Here is a 21,803-nt window from a genome sequence, read left to right on the forward strand (position 1 = left end):
CGTTATGTATGGACACTAGTCCTAAGTAACTGCTTAATTACTGTCTGCTTTGCAGACAGTTTTCACAGCATGAGATAAAATTAAGGTGCATAAAGGGTAGAACAAGAAGAAAAAAGAGAAAGGAAACATGGGTAAAATAAAAAAATCAAAACTGCAGACAGCTTCTCTCCAGCCAGACTCTGTGGGAGATGCCCACATACACTGCTCTGATGCTGGATGAAGTCAGAAGCAGCACAGGGACTGCTGTTCCTCTGTCCCCACCACACCCATGGCTGCAGCTGAGCCTTTCTGCTCCCAGCAACAGTGAGAGATCCCTGAGCTGACCCTCGCACTCATCATACAGCTGAAGTGTGAAAGCAAGATGAAGAGCATCAAGACAAGTAACTCTTTGGTAGTTAAGTACTCCTGTACAGCTACCCTCAAGAGCAGGTCTGAGATCTGACCCCACTGTCCCATCTCACAGACCAAATACGCTCCTCCCCTACACAAACCTTTTCTTATCTTTAGGTGCTGTTTTTAACCCTTGGAAACTGGGCTAAGTCCACAGAGGAGGTGAGGACCTGTTCAGCAGCACAGCTGAACAGAGACAATAGCATCTGCTGACAAGGCAGAGCACTGCCCATATCTCAGCACTGGAAGCTGGTACATGACACAAGCACAGAGCTAATTCAGGACAGGGAGCCCCAAACCAGTCCATATGCTTCTGCTCTTCTGTTCCTAGCTCCTCTACTCCCAGTAGCAGCCAGTCTCCCAGCTGAGTCCTGCTGCAGATGACTCTGGCTGATCCATCATTTTATTAATAGCATGATTACAGTATAAATATTTCATTCCATGGTGTGTAGGAGGCTTCATTATGCCTCGGTTTCTTTGCATACTCATCTCCTTTAAATACAGCTCTGTTCAAACTTACGGCAAATGCATCAGCTCCAACTCTTTCAATATTTCCTTTAATGCTTTCATTAATTTATCCAATGCTAACAATGTTAAATCTCAGCCAACTTATTCAGTGAATAAAATCCACATCCAATAATATAATTTATTTTAAAATAGTTGTACAAAAGGAGAATTTAATGCAAATACAAATTATGTCTTTGAGAAAGAGATGGTTGTTATATCCCTACTTTATATGCTGTTCTATACGGTATCACAGGTTGGCTGTCCAGGGCAGTAATTCCATCTCTCAGTGTTGCACTGGTCAACCTCACCACACTCAGATTAATAGCCAAGCCCTTAACGCAGGTTGTGCCTTATTCAGAGTACTAACCATGTCCTTGATATAGACACTACCAGCAGTCTTTTGTGTTTTAAATGTAATGACACCTCCAGTACAACAATCAGTTTTCTGCTTGCTGGATAAGCATCTGAGGGGCAACAGCAGCAACTTCACCTCATGCTCAGTGATGCACTATTTCCAAAAATGGAGCTCCATTATACCCACAGGTTACAGGCAGAGAATGGCACACGTGGTATGATGACTTGGCTATGGCCATGAACCTGTGTGGAAAGAGCTAGCAGCAGAAAGAAAGGCTTGCAAACCTCTTCTTGATGTCCTGCTAGCCATACAAAGCCATGCTGCTGATGGATCCAGCATGAAAAACAAACAATGCCAGACCCAGGAAGCAGCTGAGCCTCTCACATGAAAACAAACTAACGTGTGAAGGTGACCTTAGTGCCTCCTTGTGTAATAACCCCTCACTGTTTCCAATGAAGCATGAAATTAGGGGGAAAAAAGACAGCTGCTACAGGCTGGCATAGCTGTCAGGGCACTGTTTGCAAAGAAATGCTTATAGATTCTCATTTTCTTCCTGAAGCTTTAGTCAAATTGGTTATGCCACACTGCTGGGGCTTTACAAGAGCCTCAGCTCTCTCTGAACGACAGTGGAGAGTTGCTGCAGATACCCAACATGGCAAACAACAGGCCTGTCTTTTTTTTTTTTTTTTTTAAATAAAAAAAAAGAGGTAGAGAATGTTAATGGTGAGAGAAAACCATATGATGCATAGCAGAGCAGGAGGAAAGCAAAGCAAGTTTTCAGAATTTTCAAGGAAAAATTGTTTTGAAGAATATTTCCTTCAGAAGAGAGCATATAGTGATAAGATCTGCCAGAGAGAGAAAACTAGAATGTCCAGCCCTGAGCAGACAGACACCTGTTTGTGACAGGCAGCAATCATTCATCATACAGAATTATGTCCTGGCCACAGGCAAGGCTCAAATGTGCAACAGCTGTTAAATAAGTCTGTGCAGAATCCAGAGGAAAGACTTCCCATCACTGGAAGAACTGGTCTGGGCCAAGAGAGAAGACAGGCAATGATCTAAAGGATTTGTCTTCTGCACAAAGATGTGACTCATTGTGGTCACTGCCCATGTTCACACATTTGTTTTCGCCATGGCAGTGATGCCAGGCATTGCTGCAGAAAAGCCCCTGCTGTTCTTGCAGCACCACCACACCTGTCCTGTGGGCATGAAAGCATTCTCTTGGCTCCCCTGCTACTTTCCACATTCTCCTCCATTCCCAGAGGGGATGCCTATATTAGGTACAGGCCTGTATTCATACCTACCTCACCTAAAGTGATGATGAGAGAAGGCCATGCCTATGATTTCATGACAGCCAGTGGTAAAACAAAAGCTTGAAACTGAGGTTCTGACTTAGGATAAAACTGAAGTACAAATGCAATATTGTGGCACTGGTACACGTGTTTTTAAGGCCATGGATATCCTGATGCATTCATGAGGTTTTGCATGGAAGTCTCTGCTTCCCTTATGCTCATACCTAACTCTTTACATCATTTAGAAAGCTCCAGAACTTTAGAAACCCACCAAAAAGCCTCTCCTACAGCGTGCTTTGTACATTGACTCACTTAGTATCTAGCAGTTGCTAATGTCAGCAAATGGAATCAAGTTACCCACCAACTTCACTGAAGAGCTGACGAAATCACTCTGCCACCACTCAGTCAGCTATTCAGTTTCATATTTTACTTACATATTCAAAATATATATTCAACCCTATGAGCCAATCAATAGCTTGAAGACAGAAGTAACTTAAGTAACTTCAGCTTTCTGATTAGAGAAAACACTGCAAGAAATAAAGCACTGCACAGCTTTGGAAGCACAAACACACTTTTTCCAGTCTATAAAAATGAACAGGGTAAGGATGGAAGTAGTTCTTTCTCTACACGACTGGTAGACACAGTTATTTAAAATTGTGCAAGTGCACACTTCCAACAGCTAGAGCAAATCTTAATGCAAAACAACCACAACAGAAAACATTCAGAATTGTCTACAAGGAGATCAGCTTCCACAAAGCTGATAATTAGTTGTTCAAAGCTCTCTGCATTGGATTAAAGTTTGTCCTGTTTGTGGCAGCAGTCCAACACCTGCCAGGAGCTGTGGGACTGCTGTCACATACTGCTGTCCTTTTTAAAAGAGCCAAAGCTTACACTCAGTCACTGCTTACTTCAATAGTGAGTTTAGCTGACATCATGTCACATAACACGCATTAAGACCTTAAGAAAGGCTATCTATTGATGGAGGAAAACACATTTGTTTGGAACCCATGGTCTGAAAGGCGTACCTAACACTGGAAGGCAGCCCATTTATTTGCAGGTATTTTCCCTTCATCACAGCCCTAAACAGAACCTTGAAGAACTGCAGATGCAAGCTGCTGCTCGACTAGCAGACTGTGCAAAGCTCCCTACCTTGTCATATGTACTGAAGCACTCATTTCTCCATAGCATTCTCTATTAGAGGCTTGCTTCCTGAGAAAGCCTTGTCCAAGTTGCACAGTGGCACGTCTCAGCTTTCTCCCTTTCTCTTTTCAGAAATTAGAGCTGTAAGCAGCTATTCAAATAGTAGATATGCCCTCTGCAGCTGTGCAGGTCACAGCAACACACAGCCCAGGCTTGCACACCATGCAGCCACCGCAGCACTGTGACCATGGACAATTTCCAGCTGCTCAGAGCAGGGCTCCAGCAGCCATGATAAAGTTGCATCCATAGGCTGCTAGGGATGAATAATGGGGAGAGATTAAGAAAATAAATGTTCACAACTGGATTCGGGAAAAGGTGTTAACTGGCCATTTATATTTAAAAGACATAAATCTCAAGGAGGAGGAGTTTTTGCAGAGGCTCATAGGGCATAACTAGAAATGCCATGTGGCACTGCCAAAGGAAAGCTCTGATCTGATCCTGCTTCTCATGCCCAGGCCAGGCTCCCTCTGAGACCCACAGAACTCTGTGGGAGTAACTCTGCGTTTTGAGTTAATGATGACGAAATAAGTGTGGGGAAATCCATGCACTGTTTCATCTTTCTCAGTGCTGACTGATGAATGACATGGGGGCTGTCAAACAGCAACGCCTGCTCCACAAATAATGTATAAGTGTGCAAACACTGCCAGCCACCATATTTCACACCTAATGTACAGAGAGCTTGGTTGTAGTTTGTGCCAACTGCTGCTATGGGTCTTCTGGGAAAAAGAGATGATCAGTTTCCCAGGAGGCTGGCAATAACTCGGCTAGATTATTTTTAGGACCTAAAAGACTGCAAATAACTACAATTTTCCACACTAAATAATAATTTCCTATGATAACAATGTTCCCATTTTTTTTTCCTAATAATTGCTGTCCAATTTTTTAACATGTGGAAGGCAAATCATGTCTTAATAGTTTAGCAGTTAACGAGAAACTAGCTGTTCAGTTAAAAGCAAATAATTCAGGGTTTCCTCATTCTCCCCAGGGGTTGTTCCAACAGCGAGATGTGCTGCCTGGCATCAGTTCTCAGGAATGAGCACGGAGACACGAGGAAGCATCAAAACCATCATTACTGTCACAAGCTCCTGTCACATACAGCTGCTTGCTTTACCTTCAGGCTCCCCTGTTTGATCGTGCACTGGTTGATACTTCACTAATTCAGAAGTAAATCCTGCCTTCTCCTCCCAAAGCATGAGTTGACCCCAAGTCTTCAGTGCTACTAACGCCTCTCTGATAGGCCAAGTGCCATCTCATGGTCTTTGCTAAATTACTGACAAGCTGTGAGCTCAGAGGGGAAACTCTGAATTAAATGAGGCAAAGTATAGCGCTTCCATACACTGCTTACATTTCAGACACATCAATAAATGAGCTAACAATGCATGTAAACAGAGAAATGTACAGAACTCATGGACACTTTTCACCTCAGACCAAATACCAGAACAAAAATCCCCTTCAGGACTATGATCTCTGATGGATATAGCCAGGATCTAGTAAACCTGTTGCACTCAGCCGCAACAACTGCATCACAGAGGCAATTTATTCACCTGCTGAAATGCTAATGGCTCTACCTAAACAAGGGGAGATAAAGGATCATGGGTCTGTATACAGAAAAATTACAGTGTTGCACAATGCAGTAACCGAGGGAGATGCTTACAGAAGAAACAAATTACTTCTGAGAACTCAGAAGACACTGAAGCTGTGGAACAGATGCATCCTCTTTTAAGGCCCTTCTGCAGAAGAAGAGACAATTTCAAAGCAGATTGAAGCGTGGGGTTAAAGTCAGTTGGGTGCAAATTGAAAACAGAAAAAAGAAGCTGATTCTCCATACACAGAAGGCTACCTGTGCAACTGAAGAATCTTCCTGTGGTCTGAGACTTTGCAGACGGGCTTACAGCCATGCTTCCCACCACAAAGCGCAGTGCTTTCCTTGGTGTAGAGCATTTGTCTTCTCAATCTTTATGTTCACCCAATGGCAAAATATTCCTTTGTTGGGAGTGAAACATTGGTGTTCCAGACACGAGAACAGCTCAAGAGCCAAAAGCAAGTGGTCAGCTACACTTCAGCATTGTCCATCTTTACGTGATGTAACGTTATGCTAAACTACCAAGCGGATGGGCAGCACAGTCATGGGGTTCAGCATTGCAGGTATCTGTTTGTTGTAATGTTGCTGCCATACAGGATACAATGACACAGAAGCATTAGGTTGAAAACAGTGTATATAGGACCATTTTCAATAGTGATAGCAACAAAGGTGAAAAGAAGAGATACCGAAGGAAATCTGAAATACAGAAACCCACTTGAAGACAAAGCTGAGCTAGCAGATTCGTGACCCTAGCAAAATCAGAGATCACAGTTTATGTGTTACTGGAAGGAATATGCATTCTTTATGAGGATGGAAAGCACTGCCACAAACGGGTGGCATATGGGGCAGCCTCATTCTACTGAGAAGATTGGAAATAGTACCGTGAACTGAATAACTGTTATCTCACAATAGGAAGTCTTTCTTCCCACAGGAAGTTTGCTTTAATGCTTGTCCCCTTGTGAATGGGACTGAAGTTCTGCAAAACATCAACAGTATTTGAGAAGGATACGTATTTACAATTTCTAATCACAACAAATAGCAGAACAAACCAAGTTTGCTTCTGGGTTTGGCAATAACTGAGCTCGATCTCCATGATATGGCACTCAATGTGCACCTGTGAACTGGGAAGAAATCATTTGAAAAGCCTGTGAACTTCTCATTATATAAATCACTACCAAGCATCCCACTTCCACCTCAGGGAAAAAAAAAATGTTCAAAGAACAAATGATAAAATGAGGTTGCAACACAAATCCTCAATTTTTACATAAATTACTTAACAGAAATCTTACGAATAATACGCTTTTTCTTGCAGACATTTCTTATTGCCAGGACCATGCTGTGGGCTTCATAAATCACAGGCTGCCCAGGCACCTTGATGTAGGTACTGCTTTCCATCACTGAAACAAACAGGGCTGTAGGCAGCTGGCTGACATTTCAAGGACCGCAACGCCTGAGCCTGCTCTGAGATTTCAATGTGCTGCTCTTCAGCATCCAGCATCATGTGGATGCTCTCGAGACCATGCCTGACAAATCTACAGCAGGAAAAGTGTGAAATTCTGACTCTGTGGCTAAAGCTGAGAAACAATTCTGCCTCATATTTCATTTCATTCAAAATCAAAGACATCTATATAAGTGAACACCAGCAGTCTCCTAGCCCATGGGTACTTGGAGAACCATAGTTAAAAACAAGTGCTCAGCACTGGCAGCAAACAGGACTGTGGTTAACCCACCACCGTCCCTCTACCTTAGGGCTAAGGAGTAAATTTGGGTTCCAGAACTGCAAGGTTCAAAGAGTAAATATGTTTTTACAACCTTTATTTTCTTCCCCTCCCAAATGTGTTAATTTCTTTTGAAAAAAAAAAAAAAAAACCAACAAAAAAGCTCAAACAGCATTATAAATACCATTTAGGTCACAGCACACTCAAAGAAATCTCTCCTACCCATACTCGTGTTGTGCTGCACTTAGTCAAACAGAAAGGCTTAAAATGAAGGTGTGCCTTGCACCCTGCAAGGCTCCTCTGTTAATCCCAGTCCTCCAGACAACCACAGCTAAGAAAAATGTTTAAAAACATGTTTAAATGTGTTACAGCTCTGCACTCCATTCCCTTAACAACAGCGCACAGACACTGAATAAACACAGCCTTTACAAATGCTGATTCAATATTAAACACAAGAATTAAACTGACTCATTTTTCTATGAAAGTTACAAATACCTCAAAAGTAGGAATTCACTCAACCTCTTCTCTCTGCTCTCTTGTTGCTTTTCCACTACTGACATCTCAATACCCTCCCAATCAGAAGTCTCCTTACAAGCCTCCCTCCCTACTTTTATCCAGGAGTAATAGGTTTTGCCTGGTCCCCCTTCCTACAGAGACAGTGACAAGGAGGATTCTGCTGCAATGTAAAGGTATAAAGCACAACCTACAGGCTGCCACAGTACATTTCAGAGCACAACACCACAGCTGCTCCTCAGAGCACATCCCACTAGGTGAACTGGACACGATGCTTTCTGCAACAATTCCCTTTCACAGGAAGGAATCCCACACGCACACACTTATCAGTGTTCCTTGTTTCACAGCCAGTCAGGCTCTAAACCTGCACTGCAGCTCTCTACAGACGCCACACAAGGAGTTACTACTTCAGATGGCTGCCAATCCTACTTCTGCTATTCAAAACACAGTTTGCTGAAGGCAGAGTACTTTTCTTTGTGCATCACAGTTCTCCTGAGGACAACACAGGAAGACTGTTCTGCATGAGGCATGCGGAAGAGATATTTTTAAAAATGAAATCCCAAATCCCAAGAAAATTGACCACAGTGCTGATTTCTGACACATACTGGTGTAAGCAATAGCAACATATGAACAACATTTTCAAAAATGGTCATTTTTGACTTAACTCCTCAACGCTCCAGCATTGTTTCAGCAGCCAAAGGAATGACCATTCTACATGCTGTGACCTGCACCTTCATTTTGCACTCAGTGCTTCTGCAGGTTATTTTGTGCACATTTCTTTAAATCTGAGCTTCACCTGATGTTTATTTTTAAGGCATTATTTGACTGATCTGTATTCATATTCACATCTATTAACATCTCATCTGTTTACATCTAAAAAGCCCTGAAAGAGACATTTATACGAGTCAAACAGATGCTGAAATACAAGTCTGCCTTTTATTGCAATGAGACATGACAGATGGAACTTCCCCATCTAAACCCTCTTCCACTGATAGATTCAGAGTGCTTTAAAATAAAAGGAAACACCACACAGCCTTGTCACATGGCAGCATGCTTTCTCCATTGATAACATGCAATCTGCCTGATTTCTTGTGGTAATTACTGCTCCTGGGAGCAATTAATAAATTGTTTCAAGCAGGTGGAGACTGCTCCATGTTGCAGAACTCCCCAGGCAGAGAGTGGTAAGGATACCTAAGAGTGTGGAGGAGGCGTACAGCTGGGTGCCAAAGGCTCGGCGTGTTGGGCACAAAAAGGCACTGAAAATTTTCAGATGTAATGACAAAATCAATGGTATACATCTGTATTAGGAGAGGGGAAGGGAAGGAGCCAAGCGTAAAAAAGTTGTTTAGCACTTATATAAAATTTTGGTGGTTGATCTAAACAGTAATTGAGATGGGATAATGAAATTCACATAACAGAGAGCAGCTGCAAAACTAATTAGCGAACATGAGGACAGCAAGTAGTTTATATTAGAGTCCAGATGAAATATCAAAACATCTGTATTTGTAAAGCAAACAAAGCTTCAGAAGCGACTGCAAAAGAAGGTGCATTGTGTACTGTTTTCTGTATCTTGACCATCCAGTATCCATCCTGTTACCTAGCACTCAGTGACACAGCTGTAACAGGTATCACAAAATGTAAGGAATACTGCAAAAAAAGGTTTTGTTACTGGCACTGGAACACAAAGAGGAATCAGGAGGACAGTACAAGCATCTGAAGAAGTCATCATTTGATTTATCCAAACAACACTTCAAAAGAAAGCCAAAACCTGAATTTGATGAGAGACGAATTTAACTATTCTTGGAGGTAATGGGAGAAGGGAAGACGAAAAAAGTTTAAAACCATCATACAATAAGCGTAACAGCATCTCAAAGTCTGCTCATTCCAATGCAAGGAAGCTTGCAAGGTCAGGAGGTTTTTTTCTGCTAGCAGTTGTCACAGAGCAAGGTTCAGGTGGGAAGCAAAGCATGCCAGTTCAACAGCTGCATCTTACTGACTGAAAGCAAGATCCTATTGCCAGTTGATTAATGAGAGAGAACCAGTTCTGGATGATCTACAAAGTAAGCTTTTCAGTGTGAGACCTGTTAACGTGGCTCTATTCAAAAGCAGACACAATTTTACATCATCAAAACTGTTGTAGTTGGAGAACCCATTTCAGTGTTCACTAAGAAGGCTTTACAGAAAGTCGCATTGCCCTATAAGGTATCAGTAGTGCATTTTGTATTATCTCCACCCACTCGTGGTTTAAGAATGAACTGGAGAAACAGCACACAAAATAACAAATACGCGTTCTTGAGAATTATGTGGCATTCACATCTGACACAACAGGCAGATCCCATTGAGTCTGCATACCTGGATCCATCTGCAGTTACATCATCCAGTCCAGCTTCATTTTAATTTACGGTAATAGAGCTCAAAAATAAAAGACAGCACTCTGACCTTGTTAACAGGCCGGAACAGCTTGGGGAAGGCTTACTTTGTTCACTCCCATTCCCAAAGTGCACAGTTCAAACACACCAAGCCAGACTTACCTGCAAGAAAACAGAATGCAAGTTTGGGGTTACAGTTTGAAGCTTAACAAAAGTCAAAGTGAAAAGAAATAATGTATCCTTGAAAAATTTCACCACACTTGCGCTAAAATGACTTCTTGTAGTATGAAAAATTATTTAACTACACTTTTTTTCACAGCCTTTAAATAATTAAGATAGCCCTTTTCATCCAGATAATTGAATTATCGAAGGTTGCATTGCCAAAGGGCAAAGCGTAGCACCTGCTGGTTTTATTACCAAGTACTGTGTTGTCTGTTAATTTAGCTTTGCTCAACTCTTCAGTTCTCCCTTTCCATGCTGCTTTGCAGTGCAACAGAGCGTGGCTTAACACGTGACTGGGTACAGCATGAGCAGATTAGAAAAGATGCTTTATGAGCCACTTGTAATCAAGCTTTTAAGTAGGAGAAAGGTAACAAACCACCAGCCTCATGGCAAACCTCTTTCCCTACAGCAGAAGTACACGTTAGGACCTCTAGCTATCTAGAGAAGCCAGCTGAGCCTCTACAGAAATGCTCTTCAGCCTCCTGGCAGTTCTCTTCATAGGAAATTCATTTGGAAAACGATGGACAGAAAACTTCCTCCTTTCACAGGGTGTTACAATCAGAAAGGTCAAAGCAGCAGAGGGGCAATACAGGAGTGCAGTAGCAAAGGGACTAGCACAAATGGAACAGTGTTACAAAGGAAAAGTGCTCACCTATCTCAGAAAATGAATGCACATAGGCAAAACTCCACAATGGAGAGATCTCCAACCAGAGATCTTTCTGCCCTGGCAGTCAGCCCTTAAATAGGGTCTCAGAGAGGTGCAGCCAGGCTGCAGCCCTTCCTATCACACAGCTGAACTGCCTTCACCTGTGCTCCCAGGGCCGACCAGGTCCTTTTCCCAGGTGCTCAATCAGTGGGCCAGGCTGTGACTCAACATTTCCTATACACAGTAAATTCATTAACAGTGATTTAATAACCTTGGTAGCAGGGACTGTCTTAGGAGAGATGGCAGGCTGCTGTTTCCAGTGTAAGTGCTCCCTGTGGAATACCCCAGCTCTCACAGATTTCTAACACAAGAGCTGCCCAGGGCATCAATATGACCCACCGATACACAGCACAGTATGCAGCTTTGGAAGTCCATGGAGGAGGGGCACAGTGAGCCTCAGGGACACGGAGAAGCCCACTGTGCACTGCACAGCGGTGTGTCACGCTCCTCCATCACATAACTACTGCAAATAGCAAACTTCCACTGAGCTGTGACAAGAGGAGCTATTAATACATTCCAGAAGAGTCAGTCTAAATGTAAGACAAAACGTGAACAGTTTATGTTTAAGCATCTCATACTGTCTTTTGGTGCCAGAATCACAGCCCACACATGGGGACGTCCTTGCTCTGCATATACCTGGGCTGTTGGACAAATGGGGCTAAAGAGCTCACTTCTGATTTTTACCTTAAAAACCCTGCACCAAAAGCCTGCTAAAACCACACCCAGAGAATTAATCTCTTATAAAAGATTTTAGGGTGAAGAATACCCACTGTGATCTGAATGCACGAACAGCAGAGCCACTCAGACCAGTGCTGATATTCGGCTATGTGCTGTTCTCCTACTAAGACAGCACCTTGATGCCACAAAAGCCCATGATATCTGACCTTCCTTTGTCCATCCTTCTTGGGGAGTGGGGCAAAACCATACGCAAATCATTCCAGCAAAAGAAGCAAAAGGAGGATGTTGTGGTTTGAGAAACAGGGAGAAATAAATAGGAAATGATGGTTTAATACCTCTGAGATAGAAGCTCAAGAAATAAAATAGTTAAAAAACAAGATGAAATAATATCAGGCTAAGCCTGCCACCTTTATCTGGTGAAACTCATTGCTTCTCACATTGTAAGGGTTGAAATTTCCATCTAAAGACTCTTTATATATATAGTGTTTGTACTATATCTATGTATTTATCTATAATATATATAACTAAAATAGATTGCAAAAGCCCCAGCTTCTTCCACTACTACGCAGTAGCTGGCACAAGGAGGCTCTGCCAAGGCTGACTGTAGAAATACTACCAACAGCAGGAGATGCTTACCAAGGCAGGGTACTCTTTTGATCAGATGGACATTCAGTTATAAAAATTTTGGGAAAGGATATCTGCGTCTGCTAATTTTAGAAGTGAATTATATCTAGGGACAATCAAAAAAAGCATTGGAAATGCTTCCCTAAGATGACCCAAAGCTTAGAACTTTTAGGTTTAGTTAAAAGGAGAGAGGGACTTCAGGTTAAATACAGATTATTGACAGACTAATTGTATTTAAGATGCGATGCTGACAATATTTTGGAAAATTAAAACGATTTATTTCCACATTATCAGCCAATAAAAGCATATTTGTATGCTATCAGAAGTATCTCAGATAATTACTTTGTTAGAAACTGCCAAATCCATGTTGTTAAGAAGGAAATACTGCACAATACAGATGTGCCTGAGGTCTCAGCATCTGTGATACAACAACAGAAGGGAAATCATTAACCACTGCTGCCCACCAACCACCAGCACTGCTGGTGCTCTGTGATATGGTCTTGTGATATTCTGCTCAGTGATCAGTGGAAGGTAAAAGCAAAGAAACTGATCTTAGCCATCTGCTTTCCACAGCCATCACAGAATCACAGATTTGGATTGGAAATGGCCTTAGAGATCATCTATTTCCACCCCCCTGCTATAGGCAAGGACACCTCCCACTGGACCAGGTTGCTCATCCACCCTGGCCTGGAATGTCTCCAGGGAGGGGAGCTGAGTTTAACTTGCTTGCTTTGTAGTTTCACCACTACTACACTGCTGAAAGACCCAAACCAAATACGTAACTGGGGATGGAAACTCCAACGTGAGACTGAAAGGGCTCTTATCCCCACCTGGTGGCTTTGACATTATTGTCAAGAAACAAAAGCAAAGGAGCCAGGAGTCAGCCGTAGCTCAGAAGTGCTGTTTTCTCCAAACTGCGTTTCAGTCTTGCTAGAATGGAAAATTCAGTATTTATCAACCACTGGCAATTAATGGACGACATGGTTTACGCCTCCTCAGATTCACGGGGTCCAAATTTAATGAAGGACTTAACAATCTTTTCAACAGAGAAGCACCACTGCAGACTCGTCGCTTCAGCGTGCACCTCTCCGGGGCTGCTTTCCTGATGCAGTGCAGGCAGACAGCAGGCTCCTGCTGCCCTCTGCTGTCCCTGCACCGTACAAACAGATGCTCTGCCTCCACATCCTGCCACTCCGAAAGAAAAGTAATGGATGTTACACAAGGAAGCAGAAATACTGTGCTAGTCAGACAAATTTAGGTTTATCCCTAGAAGGAATTATCCTCCTTTTATGGTGCTTAAATGACTTCAATTAGTGCTTTACTGACTCTGCTCTTTAACACCCCAAATTTCTAATTTCAGGCACCCTTACAACAATCCTATCTTGCTGTACTACCAGATTTTCATGCTTTTGTGCGCAATCCTTGAAAAATCTTTCCTCCTTTGTAACAACTTGCATTTGTGGCCCAATCCTGCAAAGCCCCTCTGGGAGGATCCTCTGCCCCTTGCACAGCCAGCAAGAGAGAGGAATGTGGAAGCAACAGCCAAAGAAGTGGCAGGTATGAGGGTATGAGCAACCAGCACCTGTTTTAGTTCATTTTATCAATTCCCCCAACTCCCAGCCAAAGCATCCCCAGATACTAGCAGGGAACAGCTAAAAGGAAGAGCTCTGCCCAGGAGGAGCTCTGGGTGCTGCAGGATGGAGCACCCACAGCGGCTAGTGGCAGCCCAGGGAGTTGCTAGCTACAGCCAAGAGCATCCTCTATGGCTCATTTCATGCCACTACCTTGCCAGGCTCACTGTCAGAGCATTTACAACTTTGATTTAAATTAATTCAGTGTCCATTAAAGGATGCAAATATAAGTCCTAAACATTCCATCTACTGTGCAATGGGGTATCTCACTGTCCCTGAAACAGTCACAAAAACAAGACAAATCACAGCAAGCACAGGCACGTGGAAGAGCACAGCTCCAGCTCCACCCCAACAATCCCATTTTCCACTATTTTCCATCCATGTTCCCATACTGCTGGCCTTGCATGCTTTCAGTGCAAATTTTTCTCTTAATAAGTTATCAGGCTAGCATGAAAGAACACTTTCTGCATGGAAACTGCAAGAACACTCATCTAGGCAGTCTAACAAGGCAGTGTGGTTGAACAAAAAGCTATGCAATATAAAAAAAAATCACATACATTTCATGTTCCTCAATCCTTTTGCTATACTACATAATGAAAGCTAGTGTAGCTGATAAAGCATTCATACACAAGAAAAGGTATACTTCCTAGGCGTGCCCGTTTCATTAGATGCCTTGTTTTTCAGCCAAGAGCTTTTAAATGACCACAACTAAACCTTAACTCCATTATTATGTCACATCCAAACAGCATCAAACACACCAAGATTGCTCAAACTTTCTAATACTGGCAGCTGGGATGACAGAACCACTGCATATGAGTAAGGCTGTTCAGTTTCCACCACAGCTGACTCAGGTAGGTGGTTATCAGAAGGCACTGCTGCAGTGAACTATCAGTAATTTTGACATAGGGAGAGAATACAGGCATAAATGAAGTGAAGATTAAGTTATTTTGTGATATTGGACTTAAACATTCAGCTTGATGTGATCACTGGGCGCTACTGGCAGTTATGCATCAGAGAAGGGCAGAAAAACAGACATCCACATGAAGAAGTGATGGCTGGTGATACACAACATCAGCCCACAGGTGCATGGGCACCAGCTCTATAGGTCAGTGCCAGGCTGATATAGATGGCAGAGGCAGCTAACTAACTAAATTAGTTAAACAGCTGGCCCCAAGCTCTTTCATTTAACCTGTACGTAGAAATTAGAAACCAAAGATTCTCTTTCTCTCTGCTGTATTCAGAATTATAGCTCACAACAAGAATAAAACATGTTTTACTAAGTGATGAAGCACACAATAAAAGAGGAGTAGTTTGGATATCCTCTCAGCATATTACAGCAGTAACTAATTCCAGCTTAAACATATATATATAAAATGTAGCAATAGCTTCAATTTTGAAATAATCTCGTAAGACAAAGTAGCCCACATTTAATTTTTATGTAATTTTAATTTTTAAATCTCTGCCCTAAAGGTAGAGACTCTGCTACCTCAACTCTTTAGCGAAGTTTCTGTCAAACCAAACTCCTATTTAGTGATGGTCTGCTTTGGCTGATAGAATTTGAGTCTGTGATTAGATGGTCAGGTATCTCCTAACATCAGCTCCACAAAACTAGTATCTTAACTGCCATCTGCCTCTCTGTCTTTTTACAAAAATTACTCTATGCAAGCTCATCATCCATGAACAACATTACACAGAATTACAAAACAGTCAAGGTTAGAAGGGACCTCTGGAGATTACCTGGTCAAACCCCTCTGCTGAAGTTGCCCAGGTCCTTGTTCAGACAGCTTTTCAAGTCTTGCTGTACTTTGAGGAACAGTCTGCCCAGAGAGGCTGTGGATGCCCCGTCCCTGGAGGTGTTGGTCAGGTTGGATGGGACTCTGGGCAGCCTGGCCTAGTATTAGATATGGTGGCCCTGCTTGTGGAAGGGGGGTTGGAACTTACTGATCCTTGGGGTCCCTTCCAACCCAAGCCATTCTGTGATTTTAAGGAAAAGCCACATGCTTGGCGCTTTGGAGAGAGCTCTAACCTTATGTACTACAGCAATGATTCTTCTGGCATCTGCATTTCATAATATTGTGAATTTATTCTTTGTAAGGCAGATATTGCATCTATTGCTGCTGGGTTTTGTTTGAATTTTTTTTTAATGCTTAGTACAACTCACTGAATACATGGATCACAAGGTAATGATGTCATCATGATACTGACTGTGCTTCACCTACCAGAGTGCCATCATGGTGTGAAACTGGTAACATATCATACATATCAGTTTAATTTCTGCAGGGCTGCCAGATGAATCCAGATACCACTAAGGAACAGAGAGGGTTTGTCCCCAGCCTCTATGCAAGTTACTTTAGAATTGCAAATTTAGTATTAATAACAATGATCCTACATTTACATCAAGGACTGGCTATATGTAGACACTGGCATTTTTATCTCTGCAGAGCCATTGCCTTTGGAGAAGAGCAGCATTCTGCTCAGTTAATTTCTTCCTGTTAGAGAATAAGGTTACTATTATCCTAAAAGAATATTTTTCTTTACGTATAGAACGCATTCTTTGTCTGCAGAACTGAATCACAGCCTGCTAAGTGCTTTTGGCATCCACACCTGTGGGTATGGTAGGATGTGTTAACAACCATGCTTTGCACCAGCAAAGAGGAGGGAGCTGAAATGGCAGCGTTACTCACAGTGGAAAAGCCAGCACTATCAGATGTGATCAACTGCCTGACTGGAAGAACATGCACTGAAGTACGGATCATTACTTCTCAGTAGGAGGTACTTCTGCTTTTCCGCCTCCAAAGCAAGCTGTCTTTACCTTTGCAGAGCTTTTCATGCAAGTCCCACCAAATTTTAAATTCAAATATCTGAAATAGGATTTATATGAAACAGAAGAATAGGGATTTGCCAGTTGGATTCCTCTGAAACAAGAGTAGCTAAATATAGGGATCTGGATATAGCACTGAAACTTAAAATCCTATTTCAGGTGCTAAAGCATAGAATGATATACATCCATAGGGGTACATTAGTCTAAGCAACATTTTATCTCATATCATGCATTAAGAGGAACTGTTACTGTGTATTAGGGATGAGATTGTCAAAACCACTCAATTATTTTAACTACTGTCTCTCTGTGTGATAAAAAGGAAAGTAAAATAACACTTCAGCTACTTCACACACAGTCATACCGAGAAACCTGCTTTCCTTTCTAATCCATTGGCCCCAGAACTCTGTAGGCACTTACCTCACACCTGTGATTTGGGGCTGTCCTAGCAAGCACCCTGCAGTCCTTCCCCAGAAGGCTTGTTTCCATGCTCAGTCCCTTTTTCAGGGTTTGTCTGAGTTGCCATTCAAATGTTCCAAAAGCTCTGAGCCTTCCCTACATCAGAAAGATGATTTAACACAAAGACTAAGAACTAAGAATATTCCTTCGACAGTCATCAAGTAGAAGAGTAACCACCTATAATTACACATCCGTGCATCAACACATAATTTTTCTCATTACATGAGGAATATAATCATAAAATCATTAAGGTTAGAGAAGACCTTTAAGATCTTCACGTCCAACCACCCACCTAACACAAGTCTACCACCAAAACACATCCCTAAGCACCTCTTCAATACTTCCAGGGATGGGGACTCTACCACCTCCTTGGGCAGCCTGTTCCAACGTACCCCACCCTCTCCTTGGAGAAATTATTCTTGACATCCAAGTCAAACCTCCCCTGGCACAACTTGCCTCATGTCCTATCACTTGTCACCCGAGTAAACAGCCCAACACCCACCTCCCTGGATGAAAACTCCTCTAGTTTTCAATCTCACCAGTGCTGTGTACAGTGGGACTATCACTTCTCCAGTCCCACTGGCCGCTTTATTTCAGATACAGACCAGGATGCCATTGGCTTTCTTGGCCACCTGGGTGCACTGCTGGTTGTTGATCAGCACCCCCAGTCCTTTTCTGCCCAACAACTTTCTGACCACTTCTCCCCAAGCCTCTACCACCACATGGAGTTGATGTGACTGAAGTGCAGCATCTGGCAAGTTGAATATCATGTGACTGGGCAGATCCCTTTGATCTAGTCTGTCCAGATCCCTCTGCAAATCCTTCCTCCACTCAAGCAGATGAACTGTCCCTTTGTCATCTGCAAACTTACTGAGGATGCACTCAATCCCCTCATCAATATAATTGGTAAATACATTAAACAGCTGCCAAGAAGATTTAACTTCATTCACAACAACCTTTTGGCCTGGCCATCCAACAATATTCTATTCAGCAGCCTGTACATACATTCAAGCCATGAGCAGTCAGTTTCTCCACCAGAAGACTGTGGGAAACAGTATCAAATACTTTGTCCAAGTAAACAACATTCATAGCCTTTCCCCTGTCCACTAAGTGGGTCATCTTGTTCATAAGATCAGGTTAGACGTGCAGGACCTGCCTTTCATGAATAATAGAATCACAGAATCACAGGGATTGGAAGGGACTTCAAGAGATCATCAAATGCAATCCCTGCTGACCAGGTCACATCACCTGGGTATCCTGTCCATGCCACATAACAGCACTCAGGATGATCTACTCCATAACATTCCCTGATACCTAAGTCAGTTTGACAAGCCTGTAGTTTCCCAAGTCCTCTTTCTTGCACTTCTGTGTAAAGTGATTTCCTGCACTTCTTGTAGACACTGGGTGGATTTCATCTAACTACAAATATTTTTGAGTATCCAAGTGGTATATTAGGTCACTAATCATTTTCCCTTGGATTATAAGAACTTCATTCTGCTCCCTGACTCTTCCAGCCCAGTGGGCTGAGTACCCTCAAAAGAATCAGTCTTACTAACGAAGATGATGGCAAAGACAGCATTTTCCTTATCACTTGTCACTCCCCTTCATCCAATAAAGACGGAGATTCTCCTAAGTTCTTCTTTTCTTGTTTATGTACTTAAAAAACCTTCTTACCATCTTTCACTTCAGTAGAAGTTCCAGGAGAAGCTCTTTGCTTGGCCAGACTGGTCTTCTTGCCTGCTGGCTCATTTTTTAGCCTGGTCCTATGCCTTTCAAGAACGTCTTGAAAGAATGTCTCATCTTCCTAGACACCACTGCCCTTTAGAATTGCCTCCCAAGGATCTTGTCAACCAGGTCCCTAAATAGGTCCAAAGCAGCCCCACAAAAGTCCTAAGTAGCAGTTCTGCTGACTGTCCTCCTTGCTCTCCCTTGGATTGAGAACACTATTATCTTGTGATCGCTGTGCTGAAGACAGCCTCCAGCCAACATATCCTCCACAAATCTTTCCTGTTAACAATTAACAGTCACGTGGGTCACCTTCCCTAGTTGGTTAATGGGTATTTCTCTGTAGAAAACCTCTTCATACACCAAATTTAAACTTTGCATCTACATGGAAATGGAAAATGGAAAACACAGTTGACATTTAATATATGCAGTTCATCACTAATTCTTGATTGAGATGAGACAATGGCAATCAAGCACTCCAAGAGGGAATCAATTTGAGCTGACCCCACCAGGTCCTTCACTACCATTTTACCACACGGCCTAATCAGCAAACATTTTCCTGATTCAAGCTGTTCTGAAGGCCTGTTTCAGGAGTATCCTCTGATCTGTTTCAATCATGCAGAACTGATGCTCATTTGTGACCACCTTTCAAGTAGACATTGTTCTGTTGGGATGGATGAAACTTTTCTAATACAGTTGATGCCAGAGGGAAATACCTATCCAGCCAACAGTGGATAAATTAAACACGGCATTTCCCAAAGCATTCCATGTAATTAAAGGCAAGCCTGTGCTCACCCTTTGGGAGCTGTCTCATGGAGAGCCAGCCTTGAATGGGAAGAGCTGCCAAATTAATCCTGTAATGCTGTGGATGGTACTACAAGCTGCATGCATTTTTGAGCTAAATTAATTTCTGTTGTAGCTGACCTGCAGCTGAAGAATGTTGCTTACCGGGCTGGGAATTGCTTGTTTGTTGAATCTATAAAATATTGTTATTTCAACAGTCCAATGAGCTCCTCTGACACAAGTTCTTTTTCCCCTGAAGGCTCTTCTCTGTAACTGGAGTTATTGATACTCTTAGCTTAAAACAGGAAATCATCACTGCATTAGCAACCACCAAAAAGGCCTTCAGTCTCTAGAGTCTGTTTTCTGGTGTGCCACTGACTGGGTTTTTTAAAGATGGGAATACTGTTGAGCTCTTTTGTTTAAAGTGCAGTAATGTGCAATGCATTTTCGTTTGACTCTTTGAACTGAAGTTTCACAGTGTGCACGTGTGTATTACTTTTCAAGCACTTCTCAACATGTGATGACAAAGCAGTGCTACTGTGTTCAATACAGTGGAAAACACAGTCAGTCCAAAACTGATATCTCCAGTCTGCTGCGTCTATGTTCTTAAACCTCCCATAATACACAGGATCACAACAGTTCTTGGGCTGATGGTAGACTCCCATTGCTGTCTGCTTCTTTAGTGAAACATCTGACTTCAGCAGGCAGCTCAACCAAATGATCACAGTGTCATAGAACACCCTGAGTTGGAAGATACCCACAGGGATCACTGAATTCAGCTGCTGGCTCCATTTCCAAGGAGCATTATCCAAATACTTCTGAAACAGCGAGTCAGGGAGCTAAAGGCCCCTGACCGAAGAGAGATCCTGGGATGGAAAAAAGTATTCTGACAATTTTATGGGAAATGATATTTGTGGCTGGAACCATTTATCTTGGTTTGCTAGGGAGTCAGCCTTGCCAGTTATCTTGTTTTGCAGATGGTTGAGCTTGCTTGCAGGCAGGTGTTCCTCTTGGGCTCTGCATCACGCACTGGCCGTGCTGATGCAGTGTGCAAGTGGAACAAAACCTGCAGACCCTGGAGAGAATAAAAGCAGGAGAGAGGCTGCGATGGGGGAGACAGGAAAAGTCCATTTTGAAACAGGAGATGCTAGGGGCAAAGCCACCACCGGCTGAACAAACCCAGGGACTTCAGCCACTCCTCATAGACTCTGATCTATAGGCCCTTCCCTATCTTCACAGCCCTTCTTTGAATGCTAATAGCTTTATGTCTTTCTTATATTGTGGCACCCAAACTTGCACCCAGTGCTCAACATGAGGTCTCACCAGTGCAAAGTGGGACAATCCCTTCCTTTGACTGGTTGGCAGTGCTGGGCATAGAAGGAAATTGTTATCAGGAGAGTCCTGTTAAATATGAATCTATGTTGGTTGTGACCAATGACTTCATTGTCTTGCAAGTGTTTTTCAATGACTCCCAGAGTAATCTCCATAATTTTGCCAGGCACCAAAGTGAGACTGACAGCTCTGTAACCAGCAGGATTTTCTCCCTTGCCCTTCTTGAAAACTGGGACATTTGACAGCTTCCACTTGTCTGGGACCTCTCCAGATTCCCAAGGCAGTTGAAAAAATAATTGAGACAGGTCTTGTGATGACATCAGCCAGCTCTTTGAGTATCTTGGGATGAAATTCATTAAGCCCCATAGACTTACATGCATCCAGCTCGAGCAATGAATCCCACTCAAGTTGGGGGCCTGGCAATGTATTGTTCCCACTGCCACAGTCCTCCAACTCAGGGCTCCAGAGGCTTTAGACCCTCAATGTTGGTGTTAAAAACAAAAGAAGTGAAAGCATTAAACATTTCTACTTTGTCTGCATTCCAGTTTGTGAGGTGATAATCTACACCAAGTAATGGATCAGTGCAATCCCTCATCCTCTGTTTCCTCTTAGCATACTTTAAAAAACCCCATTTTGCTGTCCCCCACTTCCATACAGCTTCAGTTCTACTTGAGCTGAGGTTTCATGGATTTTCTCCCTACAATGGTGAGTAGCATCTCTGCAGTGTTCCAATGTTGCCTGACTTCCAGTGCACATGCACTTTCTGCCTAAGCACTAGAACATCCATGCTCAGCCAAGCCACCCCTGCTCCACCTTCACGACTTCCAACATTTTAGAATTTCGTGTTCCTGTGCTCTTAAGAGGTGGTACGAGGTGACAGTTAAAAAATGACCAGCACT

General features: G+C 42.7%; 1 protein-coding gene across 7 annotated transcripts in view; it reads right to left on the reverse strand.

Moving 5' to 3' along the window:
• The window catches only part of KCNIP1 (potassium voltage-gated channel interacting protein 1), a 265,634-nt gene that overhangs the window by 92,292 nt on the left and 151,539 nt on the right, over positions 1-21,803 (reverse strand). The window contains exon 2 of one of the 7 annotated variants that reach the window (XM_048961112.1): positions 17,026-17,160. The exons of 4 other annotated variants lie outside the window; for them this stretch is intronic. Coding sequence is in view for 1 of the 3 variants with exons in the window: in XM_048961110.1 (XP_048817067.1) it covers positions 9,910-9,919 (10 nt within the window). In the remaining 2 variants the exon portion in view is untranslated. Of the gene's footprint in view, positions 1-9,909; positions 9,951-10,800; positions 10,847-17,025; positions 17,161-21,803 lie in introns of those variants that run through there. 2 more of the 7 variants (XM_048961111.1, XM_048961110.1) reach the window with 2 other exon arrangements.

This window comes from Lagopus muta, chromosome 14 (assembly GCF_023343835.1).
Source record: "Lagopus muta isolate bLagMut1 chromosome 14, bLagMut1 primary, whole genome shotgun sequence".
Classification (NCBI taxonomy): domain Eukaryota; kingdom Metazoa; phylum Chordata; class Aves; order Galliformes; family Phasianidae; genus Lagopus; species Lagopus muta.